The following is an 18036-nucleotide window of genomic DNA, read 5'->3' as shown; positions in this document are numbered from 1 at the left end:
TCAAATGATTTAAATAAGGAAAATAACTCACAGGTATATCCAGTTCTTGAGATTTACTTAATTTCAGATATGTCAAGTTGATGACTAAGAATAGCTATCATATTCATGTCCTGAAAACAATAATAAATTGGTATTTAAACATAATGGTATAATTCACTGGATGGAGAAACTTTCAGAACAGACGAGCATGTGACTGGAATCAGTGACATGAATGCATTAAAACATTTTACACTTTATCATGTTACGTGTATGAAAGTTTTTCTTGCTTGTATGTATGTGTGCTATGGGTTTACTGCTCAGCGAGGCCACATGAAGATAAGGACTTTGACACTGAGGTAACAATTGGTTGTGTGACAGTTTTTGTTGGTCATTGCCTCGACTGCCTCTGGAATTAACTAAATCCCAAGTGGCTGAGTACACCTGTGGCTACTGTTTTTCTTAATTAAATATTTTTATGTGAGAAGGAGGATGATGAACACAGATGTTTTGAGGTGAGAAGGTCTGACTTTAGTCTGGGTCAAATTTCTGGTAGGAGCTTATATAAAAGACATGAAAGAAGGAAATGCTTGTTCTTTCTCTTCTTACCTTTGCTCTCTCTGACAGGTTAGTGTCTTCATTGACATAAGAATCCACTCTTTTTTTGGGACACCAACTTCTACTGGAGACATGCCGAGACATTCAACCATTGTTGGACTTGCTTAAACACAAACTCTAAGCCTCTCTAATATATATATATATATATATATATATATATATATATATATATATATATTTCTAAATAATATATATGTATTTCTAAATAATATATATATATATATATATATATATATATATATTCCTAGACTCCCCTGCCTAATACACTTGTGATCCAAAAAGTAGAACCTGGTGTTTTGCAAATGCAGTGAGGCTATTTATCATTGAGCTATTTCTCGAGCACAATGGATGTTTTATATACTTTATCTATGTCTATATTTTAAAAAGATAATTGAGAGAAAAGATATCAAAGAGTAATAGAGATTTTAGAGGAAAGAGTTCTGGATGCTTAAAATTTACATCAAGTGGTATGCTAGCAAAAGACTGTTGAACTATTAAAAAATAATGTCCGGGTTTGCACTGGAATAATATACTTGCCCTAAGTGGAAGATCTCACAGAAGTAGACATAGCTGTAATTCTAGGGTCATAGGCTCCATTTCAAGTTTCAGGAAACTTAGACAACATTGTAGGCATGATAATGATTTACTAAACATGAATTTATAAGACATAGGGGTTATTTAGTGATGTTCCAAGCATTTTTTAAAGGTTCATTTATTTTAGGTATGTGAGTACATTTTTACTTTCTGTAAACACTCCATACAACAAAAATGACACAAATACATATGGCTGAGAGCAACCATATGACTGCAGGGAATTGAACTCAGGACACCTGGAAGAGCAGTCAGTCTTCTTAACTGCTGAGCCATCTCTCTAGGCACTTTTTCACGGTTTTTGAGAGAAGCTGAGGCCACAGAATATATACAAATACTAGGGTCATTGGATGAGTTTTTGGCTATTTGCTTGAATCTATAAAAGTGAAGACTACATTTTAGTGGGGATCCCAGAGACTGAGACATGACAACAATGTGGGACACACCCTGAGCAATCTATCATTCAATGAGTATAGCTGGGTGAAGAGAGAAAGAGACTCCTTGTCCTGTTGGCAGCAGATGTGAATGGCGGAGGACACTTTTCTTGTTTTAGATCTCTGTGACTCACCACACGCTAGAAACATGAAGCTGCAAGATTTACTACTGTTGAGATTCAGGAAGAACCACACACTGACCTCTCAGTCACTGATCTCAGATATGATGAAAGTTTATTAATCAATTGATCAGTTTAATACAGACAGATTGATCAGGACTATGGAGAGCACATTGGAGCCAAACTGTGGTGCTCCTTTGTTCTTAGGGTAGGCTTTTTATAGAAAACTCCAGGTCAAAACTTCAGGAGACATGGAGCGAAGAATTATTACGTTTTGTCTAACTATGGAGAGTACTATCAGCTGATTTTCAAGATGATTGGTCCTAAGTAAGGTAAATGGCGTTGGGCATAGTGAATTTCCATAGTTTTGAAAAAGGAGAGCATGAAAATTACAATAGCATATTGACTGACTAGTAGAATTTTTTATTGTCAGTTTGATTAATTTTGTGAAGTAGATGAACTCCATTTTACCTTATGAGCAAAATGGAGCCTAAATACGAAATGGCCACAATTACCTTAAAAGAAACAAATCATATCACTATATGCCTTGCTCAGTTTGGTGTTTAATTCATTCTTATTATTCCTGGCTGTTGCATCATTCCTTCATTTTGGAATGGTAATGTTAATTTGCTGCCTTGAATTTTCAAAATAAATAATCTCTTTTTTATTTTATAAGAACTTATGACTTCCTTCAGAATGTACTTCTCTGATGACTAGTGTTTATGTCCCACAATGCCTTGAAGGCTATTGGAAAGACCAATCCTCAAAGCTGTTGCTTAGATATCAGATTCCGTTCTAGAATACTGAAACAAATTATAAAATTTACACATTTCAACAATAATGGCATAGCTGATATGGTAAGGTGTAACAAATCACTTTTAGATGAAAATGGAGGTATGTTGCATAAGAGGGAAAATATTTTGTTGATGAAAATCTGCTAAAAGACTATGGTTTGTGAAGTCACATGCCATTGGTGGGAATATGCTGTAACTGTTTGGTAAATAGACAAGGCATCAACCTGCCATCTGAATATATGTATGTATGTATATATATATATATATATACATATATATATGTATATATATATATTTGATGTTTTGATGTTTATTCCTAAATGAAGCAGCTTTGTATCACTTCCTCCAAGACCAGTGAATATCGCAAACAGAAAAAAAATGTAGGATCTGAAAGGTAGGCAGGAATGCTATGATATATTTTCTTCTGAATATGAGTTAACCATTTAAATAATGAAGACATTACCTGTGTATACCTGTACATATCTGGACCATTCAATATTCCACCTTGGATAGTGGAAGCACTTATTAGTGTCCTTGGGATTATATAGACAGGTAGTTGTTTCTGGTAAAAGGTATAATTTTTTTTATTAACTTGAGTATTTCTTATTTACATTTCGAGTGTTATTCCCTTTCCCAGTTTCCGGGCAAACATCCCCCTAACCCCTCCCTTCCCCTTCTCTATGGGTGTTCCCCTCCCCATCCTCCCCCCATTGCCGCCCTCCCCCCAACAATCTAGTTCACTGGGGGTTCAGTCTTAGCAGGACCCAGGGCTTCCCCTTCCACTGGTGCTCTTACTAGGATATTCATTGCTAAAAGGTATAATTTTTTTACCAGTACGTAAATAATGTAAGTTTTCATGACTCCAGTAAGTAACTCCCTATTCATCTTCATTGACTTAACCCTAATTAAAAGCAGGGTTTTCTTTTTTTTTTATTTTTAAAGGTATGTGTGTGGTTCTTTATAGTTGGAAGAGAAAGAGGATTAATACTAATGGGGGTTATAAGAGAGAAGTATTAGTAGTCAATATTATAATAATTCTATGAATACATATGAACTTGTCTAAGAGTATACAAAAACAAACGTTTGTATAGGAAATATAGAATATTCCTATTAATATATAACTCTTTATATATATATATATATATGTTTTATATATTAAACATAAAATGTACTTCTTTAATGTAAAGTCCTCTATAGGTTTTCCCAAAACAATGCATGGTAAAGATTTATTGAAGATTTATTGAAAAATCCCTTGTGACAGAAGGAAATTTTTGTTAATTCAGCACATAAACACTTTTTCATATGTTATTAAACAGGGTTTGTTTCTGAACCATGATGAGAACATTATTAAATAGAATTCACAGAAAAAAATTAAAAGTACATCCTAATATTGGTGGTGCTTATAAGTATTGTTAACCAGTTGATGAAGTGACAAGGTATACAGAACTATAACTTGGAATCTCAAGGGGCAGAAAATCCCCAAACCCTTTGGGTATTCAGAATCAATCTCATAGATTCATGATGTCTCAGAGAAACATATTTAAATTCCAACAGCAGTGAAGGAGGAAATTTGACTTTTTCATTTTTCTATTACTTGGAGATCATGATGAATACAGTGCTTGTGAAGCAGAAATATTACCCATTCTCTTGGCTAGCCCTTTCTTTCGCATAGAAGTAGACTGCCAGCAGAGTATTTTTGGTCACCACTGAATATCTGCAGTTGAGATTAGAAGATGGCTGTCCTGTCATCAATCTTTTTATTTTTAGAAAACTGAGCCATGGGACAGCACATAAGGTATAATTTTCACCTTCATAAATATTTTAAATTGTGATCAAGTGACATTTAGATGTTTTAATCAGCAAACTATAAATATTTTGCGCCATAAATGTGTTCTTTTTTTATTTTACTATTTTTTATTAGTTATTTTATTTACATTTCTAGTGTTGCCTCCCTTCTCATATTCTCCTCCACACACACTCCCTACCCATTGCCTCTATGAGGGTACTCCTCTACCCTCCCACCCACTCACCCACGCACCCACCCACACCATCCTCAAGAGAGTTTTGTAAACTCTGATGTATAAATTCCTTACTCAGTATAGTTGTATGATTAAAGTTAATGAAATAAAAACAGATAAAATGATTCATGAGAAGCCTAGAATTTAGCACTTCATGTATAATAGTGGTACAAGTGCCCAGAGAGCTCAGCAGGAGATCTTAAATTATAAATGCCTTCCCTTCCATTCCCCCTTCCTCCTTTCTTCCAAGGAAGACCATTTTCTTAATTCATTTTAATGTATTTTTTCAATTTAATGAAGTGTAATATATTTTCAGTGTTTTATCAGGTTGAATCCACACAACTCAGAAATGTAACATAAGTTTATTTTCATACTCTCTCTCTCCAATAACAGTTTTTCTAATCTATTTGTTTATATACCCATCTGAAGCTTGAGTTGAAAGGTAGTATCCCCTGAGCTTGAGTGAAGAACATTGATATAGGCACATGATAAAATGAAGTGCTGATGTGTTACTGGGAGTGAATATAAAGTGCTCTATTTCCAAAAAATGCAGAGTAACCCATGTTACTTGGAAAGAGAAGAAAAAAAAATCATGACTCAAGTCACAGACTTAAATCTTCTGATTTAACCTCATCTATTTACTTTTACCAATCATTAGGATTCTGCCTCAAAATGTTTAGGAAAGTGAAAGTAGCCTGTAGAAAATTGTAAGGTGCATGTCCCAAGGCCACTGCTCAGGGAGTAGCTCAGTGACCACAGGTTTTGCTGTGAGAGACCTCAGAGTAAGACCAGAACCAGGGACAGCTTTAGAATATCCAGTACAATAACTACTAGAGAAAAGGCCATGGACTGTTTTAGGAAAAATACAGGGAGAATGAATAAATAACTAGAGGAGTATATGGATTTGAACCCAAAGATTGCATGGAGTTAAAAATGATTAGGTCCGTAGTATAGTCTTTTATGGAAAAAATTGTCAGAGTTTAAGTGTTGATATAAGATACTGTGTTATTTTAGTTTGCTAGCTTTATAACATTTGATCAATGATCTGGAAAGTTCACCAACTTCTAAAGTAGTTGAAGAAAATTTGATTTCATGGACTTTAATCTGCATGTCTAATTTTGAGGATTTTGACCTCAATTACAACATATTTATTACAAGAGCCTATTTTTTATTTTGTAAATTATATTAATTTATTTTTATTATTCATTTTATTCATCTACATTTCAAATGATATTTCCCTTCCCGACTACCTCTCCACCAACCTCCTCTTCCCATCCCCCCTCTCTTTCCTCCATTTTGCTTCTGTGAGGATGCTCTTCTACCCATTTACCCATTCCCATCTTACCCCTCTAGCATCCCCCTGTGCTGGGGCATCCAACCTCCTCTCCCATTAATGACAGATAAGTCCATCTGCTATACATGCATTTGGAGTGCTGGCTCCTTCCGTCTCTTTGGTTGGTGGTTTAATTCCTGGGCACTCTGGGTAGTCCATTTAGTTGATATTGTTCACTTCAGTCCTTCTCCTAGCTCTTCCTTTGGGGTCCGTGGGCTCTGTCAAATGGTTGGCTTTAAGTATCTGCATTTGTATTGGTCAGTTGCTAGTTGAAACTTTCGGGGAACAGTCATACCAGATACCAGATTCCTGTCAGCAAGTGCTTCTAGGCATTAGCAATAGCATGGAGGTTTGATGTCTGCAGATGGGATGGATCGATAGATGAAATGGTCTCTGGATGGCCTTTCCTTCAGTCTCTGTGTCTTTCTCTTTTCTTCTTTTTTCGTCCCTATCTTTCCTTGAGACTGGATCATTTCTGTGTTAAAGATTTTGAGTTGCATGGTGGCCGCATCCCTTCACTGGGAGCTGTGTCTTTCTACTGGAAGTGGTTTCCTTTAGCCAAAATATAACCTGAAGAGCCTATTATTTTATGTTTCTTTCTAAATTGTAAGATGTGTTTAAAATAAAACGAATAGCGCATTGGACTTCTAGGGACAAAAAAAATCTGTAAATAAACACTTAATTTTCTTTTTAATAAATATAGTATTGAAGTGTTTCCTTTGATATTCTCATAGTATCAGTGTTTTAATACAGTATCATGCGAAAATAATTTATAATAGTCTTGCATAATCATTCTTATTTTTAATATTTTAGATATTTCTACATTTTTAGAACCTTTAAGGATTGGTTTATTATTACTTTATTTGTATGAGTGAGTGGGACACATATATGTGTACCAGGTATGTGTCTAGTACTCAAGGAGGTGATGAGAAGACTCCAGGAACTGGAGTTAAAGATCATTGGGAAACACTATGAAGGTGCTGGGAGACAAAACCAGGTCCTCATGAGAGAAAAGTGTTCTTAACCTCTTAGCAAAACATTCAAGCTAGTTTTCAATATTTTTGACATACTATAAGGGAAATTGTCCTAGTATGATTTTATTTTCACAATTACATTTTATTTCTGAAATTTATTTAAATTAATTCAAAATTTATGGCTGGAGTTACATGTTTATATTTCTATAATTGTTTTATATTTTAGATACTGACTGAAGAATTTTAAAATTAAAAATAATTTTACAAATGTAAAATTATCATGCATTTTATTAAATTGGTAAAGTTTTTAAAATGTCGTTTAAAGAGACATCTTAGAATGTGATTTTTAATATCTTTCAAAAATAAAACATTTTTAATGATTTAAATTGTCATCAAATTTTGTGTATGCAGACACTGTTTAAAATACACTGATGCACTTTTTATTTAGAGATTATATAATATGTTTATAAAAATATGGATTAGGCTAGCTGTAGCAAAAGTTTGGAATCCCAACACTGGGAGATGAAAGGAGGATCAGGAGTTCAAAGTCATTCTAGGTCACATGATGAGTTTGAGTCAAGGTTGTTGTTATATCAGAGTTGCCAATCTCTCACCAAAACAGTGAATTAAGATCTTGTCTTAAATGGACCAACATGATTCATGTATGACATTTTGTTCCTATTCATATTATATATAAAACTGTTTTGCTAACTTTTATTAAGTATATATCAGTTATTCTTAAAGAATTTCATGCATGTATACAATATATTCTGGACATATTTATTTCTTGTTCTCAAACCTCACACTAGACCCAGACACACCAAAAAGCAGAAGGTGAGTAATGTTTCAAAATTTTTGTTTCACAATTTATTAGGTCTACATTTAAATTCATGCACTTAAGACATTATAGAAAGTTATAGGGGTTAATTGACTGTAGATATCTTAATTTTAACTACATAACATGTTTTATTCAATTTAGCTGAGCTCTCAAGTATGCATTCAGAAGATAATACCTCCTAGTAGATGTCCTGGGCCTCTGACTCTTACAAATTGTCTGCCCCACTCTGGCAGTGAGTCTTGGGTCTATGAGATGTATTGTAATATATTATAACTTATTGTGTTGTAGATGGGAACATTTAAATTGCATCCACATGCTGCACAAACAATTGTGATATAATATATACTACAGTTTGTGTTATATCAAGTAACATCTAAAAGCATCATCACGTGACCATTAACTGTAAGTACACTGGACACTTCTCACGATGGATGTCTCACTGTACATTTGGAAATAGCTTTTATTGGGAAAATAATATTGACATTTTGTCTAGCATTGTTGGCCACAATAAATAGGACAAGAAAACGAAGCTAAGAGTTACTTAATTTTTAGGATCAACATAAGGTCTGTTTTTCATGGAACATATGTTCAGTTTGGTTTTCTTTGTATGAAAAAACTCTGATTTAAGAAGACTTATGAATGTATATGAGGGATGTCATACTACAACATTGATCTTTTGGTATAAAACTTGGTATTTATTATTCTTATATATTAAGAACATTATAATTATTGTACATTGAAGCAACCTTATTCTTTAAACTTTTATTCTCTCATAAAATACATCCTGAAAACATTTCCCCTCCTTCCACTCCTCAGTAGCACAACCCAAGACCCTATCTTATAGAATCCTATCAAACTATAGTCATTGGGGAAAATGCTTAGTTTCATTATGATATTTCATGCATGGATGATGCTATCTCCTTACTCATGGAAGTTCTTCATCTATTCTGCTTTAGCTTTGAATAACAACTAGTAAATTACATTACATAATTCTATATAATGATCCAGTGATCTTAGCATATTGTAAATGATGGTTGTCTATTGACCCTATGTGCTCCATTTTATACTGCTCTTTTTTTACGATGCTGTTCATCATAGTTGGCTTTCATTTGGGAATTGCTAAGGAGCTCCCATGCTGGTGAAAGAAGTGGCTTAAGAATATCAAGAGATGGTGTTTTACAATAAACTTGTACATATCCTTATGATAGAATTTAATATGTAGAATCCTGTTTGTTCATTGAAATTTACAAGCAATAAACCTACCCAATACTGAGATCTTTGTACCTACTCTTAAGTCTTTTATTCACAGATTTTAACAATGGATGTAAATATCGATTTATATACCTATTCATGTACACACATATATATTTATATACAAAATTCATATACGTTTTGATTGTGTATAGAGAAGATGCCTGTGATAATACAATTGCTGTAATTTTTATCTAAGTGATTCATGAGAGCTCCTTTTCTGATTAATGCAGCTGTGTTTTCAAATGAATTAGTTATATCTACCACTGTAAGATTACCTGATAATATCCTTAAATGCTATCAGGTAAGTTTTTAGTCAATTTGTATAATTTTAAAGCATATATTTTATTAATTTATACTAATTCAAATGAGGTAGGATTATATAAATATCCAATAATAAATCTTGAGAAAATAAATTATAAAATCAACGAATTATTTATTTTCTTCTCTTATCTGGTTTTATACAATTGTAAGTTGGTGGTGACTTTATTCTCTTCTGATTCTCCACTATAAACTCAATTGCTTTAATCAAGATGTTAAACTCCCATTTGGACAAAGAATATAATGTGGTCCCTTAATAGAGAAAGGGACCCTGTTGCAAGGCTATCCCTACTCATATGTTCTTTTTGAGAAAAAAAATGTTTTGCTTGACCCTGTTGATCCTTAGATCAGTTCTGGTGTCTCTTAATATCCAAATTATGCTTCAATTGTTTCTTTAAACTTATGACATTTAGTTAAATTTTTTTGTACCAATAGAAAAGCAATATTAACTTCTGACACTATTGACTACCGGATTGAATTCTGAGTAGAGACTTCTTATGTATTCTTTCAACTAGCTGTCATGACAACAGCATCATTTTTATGAAGTTCTGGTCACACTTTAAAATGATGTTCTAAAAGTGAAATTTCAACTCTTTTAACAGATATGTCACAAGTAGTGTTATAGTGTTTTATGTTATATGAAGAATAGATTCATTCTTATGAAATTCTAGTCCACTTCATAATTTGAAACACAATTTTAATGTAGCCACAATTTCCAAATATACCCTAAAACAAATTTTACCTGTCCTTTTGCCAGTAAAAAGACAGTACTATGATCAGTCATTCTGTACTCTACATCTGATCCTCATTCCATACAGAGGAGGACATGAAGAATAAATTGTGGTCTTTGTTTTATAATTAGGATATGGATTCAAATGACTTTCAATATTTTACTTTAAGAATCCAAAAGAGTTTGGCAAGTTGAAGATGAGTCATTTGTATTCTATAACCCAATTAGATGTATTCCTGCATGAATATTAAAAATGTGGCTATTTCAAGTATTTAAATTTCTTTCTACCTGAATTTTATGCAATAGTCAACAATATACTCAAAATACTTCTAATATTATGTTTAAACAGTAAAAAATAAAGACAATTTTATATAAGGATGCATCAGCTGGTTAGTGGTAAAAAGTATAGTCTTGTATATAGTATAATCATTTTTTCAAAATTACAGATATAGATGAAAAGAATTCCTTTCACTGTACTTTTGAGAATCATGCAAAACCAGAGCTTTGTGACTGAATTCTTACTCCTTGGACTTTCACAGAATCCAAAAGTTCATAAAATAATATTTATTGCATTTCTCTTTGTATACATTGCAACATTTGGGGGCAACATGATAATTGTGGTTACAATCATAAATAGCCATGCACTTCTGGGCTCCCCAATGTACTTCTTTCTGGCATTCCTGTCCTTCCTGGATGCATGCATTTCCTCTGTCATCACACCAAAGATAACTGTGGACTTGCTTTATGAGAGGAGAACCATTTCTTTTGACGGTTGCATGGCACAAGTCTTTGCTGTGCACTTCTTTACTGGAGTAGAGGTGATTATCCTGATAACCATGGCCTATGACCGTTATGTGGCTATCTGCAAGCCCTTGCTCTATTCTTCCATTATGAACAGGAGACTCTGTGCAATTCTGGTGGGGATAGCCTGGGCAGGGGGCTTCTTGCATTCTATCATACAAATTATCTTCATTTTATATCTGCCTTTTTGTGGCCCAAATGTCATTGATCACTTCTTGTGTGACTTGTTCCCATTACTAAAGCTTGCCTGCACTGACACACATATTTTTGTCATTTTGGTGTTTGCCAACAGTGGCTCTATCTGCATCATCATCTTTTCCTTGTTGCTTGTTTCCTATGGTGTCATCTTGTTCTCTTTGAGAGCCCACAGTTCTGAAGGAAGACATAAAGCGCTCTCTACCTGCGGATCCCACATTACTGTGGTGGTTTTGTTCTTTGTGCCGTGCATATTAATATATGCAAGGCCTGCATCTGCCTTCTTCTCTGAAAAAAATGTGTTTTTATTTGCTACCATCCTGACACCATTGCTAAATCCTATGATTTACACTTTCAGGAATAAGGAAATGAAGAATGCCATAAGGAAAATGTGGAAGAGATTGATATTGGATTATGGTTTATCTTAAGATATTAAGTCATTACACTTGGTAGATAGTTCAGTGGGTAAGGGAACTTCCTGTGTATGCATGAGGTACTAATTTCAGATTCTCATCATTATGTGAAAGCCAAATGTGTTATCACAACTGAAACACAGTACTTGCGAACTGGACACAGATTCCAGGGGGCTCTTTACTTAAAACAATCTAACGGTTCAGATATAAACTTTATCTCATGGAAATAATATATTAGAGATTAGTTGTAGATACTTAATTTATGCCTTTGGACTCTTCACTCATGCTTAGGGATATGTACACTCTCCTCCACCATTGTACACACACACACACACACACACACACACACACACACACACACACATATACAAACACAAACACATTCATACACACACACACACACACACACATATTGGAAGAATTATGTAATTGCATTGTGATCAGATAATATATAAAGAAAAAGAGAGTCCTTTTAGGTCTGGATTACCTCATTCAGGATGGTATTTTCTAGTTCCATCCAGCTATACTACTCCTGGGCACATATCCAGAACATTCTTCAATATATAACAAGGAAACATGCTCCACTGTATTCATAACAGTCTCATTTATAATAAGAAGCTGTAAACAACCCAGATGTCTCTCAACGAAAGAGTAAGTAGAGAATATTTATACAATGGCATAATATTTAGCTACTAAAAATGATGACTTCATGAACATTGTAGGCAAATGGATGGAGCTACTTTTCTTTAGAGATTGGTAACTGATATTGTTTTTATGTTCCAGTTGATGACCACATGGTCACGCATGCATAGTACCACTAATTACAATAATTTGGACAAACAAATAACTATAAAAGGAAGGTATCAAGTTTGGAGGAAGACATAAAAAAGTTCAAGGGGGAGTTAAAGCTGGATATGATAAAGGAACATTTTATATCTGTATGTATTTTAATAATAATAAATAAAAGTAAATGTTTAAAAGTTCTTTATGTATATTTCAGAACCACAACACACATACACATCTTCAATTGGAAAGTTTGTGAAAGATTATAATTTGGGTTTAAAACTTGGTTTGAACAAAGTGTATAAACTACATTAGATTGAATATGCAACACAAGTTTTCAAACATGCTAAGATACTGTCCTTACATAATTTTCTTCCTTACCATTTGCCTATTTCACAGCCTCAACTACTTTTGATTTCAGTTTTCAAAAAATCTTTTCCTACACTTGTACTATATTTATGTCATTTCCACAAGTGTTTCTCTCCTCTTCATGTTCTCCTATGTTCTTCTCCTTCCGTTCAAATTTATGATCTATTTTGTGATTGTGATGTTTAAAAACATACACAGTATATATTATATTTAAAACCTGCAAAGTCTAATATATATATGTACATATATGTGTGTGTGTGTGTGTGTGTGTGTGTGTGTGTGTGTGTGTGTATTTGTAGTTGACCCTTTGGGGTTAGATAATAAATTCCTGGAGAATACTGATGAACTGTCTCAGCCGCCATTGGTTATCTGTAGCTCTTCATCTCGCGGTATGGCCTTAGGAGATTTCACCCATCTATATTGACATATCAACTGCTTTTGTCATATAATTATTGTTAGAAAAACATGTTTTTATTTTAATTGGATATTTTATTTATTTACATTTCAATTGTTATCCCCTTTCCCAGTTACCCCTCTGCAAACATCCTATCATATTCCTTCTACCCCTGCTTCTGTGAGGGTGCTCCTCCATCCACCTACTTCCTCCTCCCTGCCCTGACATTCCCTTCCACTGGGGCATTGAGCTTTTACAGGACCAAGAGCCTCCCCTCCCACTGATGCCATATAAGGCTATTGTCTGCTACATATGCAGTTGGAGCCATGGGTCTCTCCATGTGTACTCTTTGGTCGGTGACCCTGCTCAGTGTTCTGGGGAGGGGGTCTGGTTGGTTGATATTGTTCTTCCTATGGGTTGAAATACCTTCACCTCCTTCAGTCCTTTCTCTAACTCCCCCACTGGTGTCCCAGTACTTAGTCCAATGGTTGGCTGCAAGCACCTACCTCTGTATTTGTCAGGTTCTGACAGAGTCTCAGGGGACAGCTATATCAGGCTCTTATTCTATTAAAATCTACCATGGATTGCAGGTATCACTTTGATGACAATACTTGGCCTAAAATGCTGATATTGTCAGCCTTATTCTCCTACTCTGAGAAGAAGCAATACATCCCAGTGAAAGCATCTAGTAGATTCTTTAACATTCCAATTTTTGTTGATTTTAATATTCTTAAATTTGCAGTACAACTTTATTTCACTTACTTATTTGTTTGACAATTTCATATAACAAATTGTAGTCAATTTTATACACTATTCTCCTTTTTCTTCTCACTTTCCCTTCTAGTAAAACCCTTCTTTTCAACAAATCCACCTCTTTTTCTCATGTACTTTCTATGTGACTCAGTGAGTATAAAGAGTTTCTTGCCAGAGTAGGAGAAGAAAGTTATCTACAAGAGGAAGAACAATTTCTCAGTGACCACAACTGAGTGACACATCCCTCCAGCAACTGCTAATTATCAATAGTTCCTTAGAGAAGAATCGGATCTCAAATAGATTGATCATAGGTTCAGTCTTAGGCAGATAATATGCATATTTAGAAAGCAGTTTGAAAAGGAGACCACTCAGCAAAATGAGAGTATCAAGATTCTCTCTAGGGCTTATGACCCTACGATACTGGTGACTTTTAGTCTTTAACTACAATTCTTCATGTTCGTTGGTATTGCTTGTATATTTGTGTGTGTGTGTGTGTGTGTGTGTGTGTGTGTGTGTGTGTTGTGTGTGTGTGTGTGTGAAGTTGTTTATCCCAAGAAGAGGAAAAGCAGACAAGCATGCCAAAGACATATAAAGAATTTCTGACTTTTTCCTTGGAAAGAATGTGAGGAATTAAGATGTGGCTTTAGAACATTTGAACAAGTATGAGTATTTTCTAGGAACAAGTGCACAACAAAGGGTTGTCTTCTATCTGTCTGCCTTGTAGAAGGTCCTGATCCTTCCCTCCCTCTTTGCATAGTGGTTTTATTGCGGAGTAGATAATTTTTCCCTGAGAATTGTTATGTATATGGTTATCTGGGTTAGCTTGCACAGATAAAACTCCGTTTCTAATGTTTAAAGTAAGACTGCAGAATAAATTCTTTGCCTGGCTTTAATGTTGAAAAAAGCACTGTTTAATTCTGTTCTTTCATATGTAAAAATTGACACATTTTTATTATTTTAACACCCACAGTTTTGACCAGGACTATGGTAATGACATATAAGGAAGAAAATCATTATTTTCAGAAAAAGAGTAAAAGAATAAAATTAATGTAGGATATTTACCCATTTTCATTCCTACTAGCTTAAAGAATAGAATCTTGCAATATTCTGCCAACAAAACTTAATGAGTTTCATTTTCCATGTTATCTTCTATACTAATTTTGCTTTTGTATGATTAAATTCATTCAAGTTTGTTAGGTCTATGGCATTAGAGCTGCCACAATAAATTTAGATTGGCTTGTTATAGTTACTTTAATTTAAAAAAAAGAAAACCACATTATCCAAGTAAAAATATTCGGAGGGTATAAACTTTGTATGAATGGTTAGAAGACTGCAACAGAGAAACTATATTTCTATATTAAAGAATGATATTATTAAAATGACATTCAAATCATAAAAATTACAACTTGATCAAACACAATAGTTCTCATTTTCAAACTTTGTAAATCTCTAGTTCTACTGTAAATCTTTATTTATTTTTCATACTCTTTGTATTTCCCTGTTCTCTCCTTTGGTGATATTTCTAAATCCAGCACTTAGTTAAGTTTTCTTTTTTAAATTTCACTTTTCCCTACATGTTCAGTCTGAGGACTCCTAACTATCACATGTGAACATAAAATGTTCTGTTTCATCTGCCTATGGTTTCTGGGGTCTATGCTGCCCCACCTTGGAATTTGGCATATGATATTTTATATGGCATATGGAGTAGAACAGTACAGAGAAATTTCCATGGGGTTTCAAGACCTTGGATTCTGAATCAAAATGTTCTTTGACTTTTCTCTACTAATTTTCCAGTTTAACTTGAAATTTAGAAAGCAGAATCATGCAAACTTATTTTTGTCTACAAATTTATATTTTGAATTTGAAAAGATACCTATAATTCCAACTTTATTTTCATGATCTTTTGCTAGAAAGATATCTTTTTCAATTTTCCTAGATGACTTCAAGTATATTTTGCTCTTATTTTGGGTATAAAACATACACAATTCTGCTACTGACCTCAAACCCACTTAAATTGAAATTAAAATTTCTCATGTTTATTGCCCTTATGCATTCCATTTTCTTCTTAAACTTTATTTATGTAAATATTCTCCATACATCTGTGCACACAGTATTTGGATATGTATCACATGAACATTTTCACTTAGCATTCATTTGATATAGTTATTTTCCATATTTCAACACATTTTAAATTCAACAAAATTTAGAAAAGCATAGTGTTACATGCACAAAATTTAATAGGCAACTTGTTGCAACATTTCATTTGAGTTACAGGAGTATACAATTAACTAATATAGATTTTTATATGACAATATTAGATACTTTCTATTGCTGTGATAAAACAACATAACCAAAGCAACTTAAAGAAAGAGTTTTGTTGAAACATATGTTACCAGAGAGCTAGAGTCCATGATGATGGAACAGAGGTAGCAAGCAACAAGTAGCTGCCACAACTGAGAAAATGTATCTTAAACCACAAACATGAAGCATAGAGAGCTAACTTAAATTTAAGAATTTTTCTGAAAACTGAAAAAGCATCTTAGCAAATACTTTCTCCATCAAATCCACATCTCCTAATTCTCTGGAAATAGCCACGAGTAAAAACAAATACTCAATTGTCAAATATTTATAGGACACATTTCATTCAAACTATCACAACTAAGTTGTCAAATCATAGTGTGATTGTCAATCTCCAGTTAAAGACAATTTTTTGACCTACAGTATTGGTGTTCTCTCTATAAAATGGTATCTCCTTTTCCTGTATAATGCACAAGTCATAAAGTACTTGCTGAAGTAAATATTGACTTCCTTATTCTGTACTTTAACAGTTGTGAGCATAATATTTTAAAATATATCAGAGACCATCCAAAATCGGTTCCACATTTTCCTTATGGCATTTTTCATTTCCTTATTCCTGAAAGTGTAAATTAAAGGATTGAGCAATGGAGTCATGATGCCATCAAATACAGCCACCTTTTTCTCAAAAGATGAGGCAGATGTAGATCTTGCATATATAAATATGCATGGGAAAAAGAACAAAACCATAACAGTAATGTGGGATCCACTAGTAGAGAGAGCTTTCCATCGACCCTGAGAACTGTGACTTCTTAAGGAGAATAAAATGACACAATAGGAGATTAGCAGCATAGAATGGCTGAGAAACACCTAAAGAAATGTTCAACATCTTTAGTCATAAGGGAAATGCAAATCAAAACAACCCTGAGATTTCACCTGACACCAGTGAGAATGGCTAAGATCAAAAACTCAGGTGACAGCAGATGCTGGCGAGGATGCGGAGAAAGAGGAACACTCCTCCATTGTTGGTGGGATTGCAGACTGGTACAACCATTCTGGAAATCAGTCTGGAGGTTCCTCAGAAAATTGGACATTGAACTGCCTGAGGACCCAGCTATACCTCTCTTGGGCATATACCCAAAAGATGCCCCAACATATAAAAAAGACACGTGCTCCACTATGTTCATCGCAGCCTTATTGATAATATCCAGAAGCTGGAAAGAACCCAGATGCCCTTCAACAGAGGAATGGATACAGAAAATGTGGTACATCTACACACTGGAATATTACTCAGCTATCAAAAACAATGACTTTATGAAATTCGTAGGCAAATGGTTGGAACTGGAAAATATCATTCTGAGTGAGGTAACCCAATCACAGAAAAACACACATGGTATGCACTCATTGATAAGTGGCTATTAGTCCAAATGCTTGAATTACCCTAGATGCCTAGGACAAATGAAACTCCAGACGGATGATTAAAATGTGAATGCTTCACTCCTTCTTTAAAAGGGGAACAAGAATACCCTTGGCAGGGAATAAAGAGGCAAAGATTAAAACAGACACAGAAGGAACACCCATTCAGAGCCTGCCCCACATGTGGCCCATACATATACAGCCATCCAATTAGACAAGATGGATGAAGCAAAGAAGTGCAGACCGACAGGAGCCGGATGTAGATCGCTCCTGAGAGACACAGCCAGAATACAGCAAATACAGAGGCGAATGCCAGCAGCAAACCACTGAACTGAGAATAGGACCCCCGTTGAAGGAATCAGAGAAAGAACTGGAAGAGCTTGAAGGGGCTTGAGACCCCATATGTACAGCAATGCCAAGCAACCAGAGCTTCCAGGGACTAAGCCACTACCTAAAGACTATACATGGACTGACCCTGGACTCTGACCTCATAGGTAGCAATGAATATCCTAGTAAGAGCAGCAGTGGAAGGGGAAGCCCTGGGTCCTGCTAATACTGAACCCTCAGTGAACTAGATTGTTGGGGGGAGGGCGGCAATGGGTGGAGGATGGGGAGGGGAA

At 34.5% G+C, this 18036-nt stretch overlaps 1 protein-coding gene across 1 annotated transcript; it reads left to right on the top strand.

Annotated features, from left to right (window-relative positions):
• Positions 1-10485: 10485 nt before the first annotated feature.
• On the top strand, positions 10486-11421 carry LOC148006507 (olfactory receptor 4C15-like). The gene has a single exon (XM_087655341.1). It carries the CDS (start codon positions 10486-10488, stop codon positions 11419-11421), a length of 936 nt encoding a protein of 311 aa, XP_087511467.1.
• The last annotated feature ends 6615 nt before the right edge of the window (positions 11422-18036 follow it).

This window comes from Rattus norvegicus, chromosome 3 (assembly GCF_021556685.1).
Source record: "Rattus norvegicus strain SHRSP/BbbUtx chromosome 3, alternate assembly SHRSP_T2T, whole genome shotgun sequence".
Classification (NCBI taxonomy): domain Eukaryota; kingdom Metazoa; phylum Chordata; class Mammalia; order Rodentia; family Muridae; genus Rattus; species Rattus norvegicus.
This window is presented reverse-complemented; position numbering and strand designations above follow the sequence as displayed.

What these genes read in the sequence shown, in the direction of transcription:
- LOC148006507 (XM_087655341.1), top strand. Translation starts at nt 10,486, where the DNA reads ATGCAAAACCAGAGCTTTGTGACTGAATTCTTACTCCTTGGACTTTCA.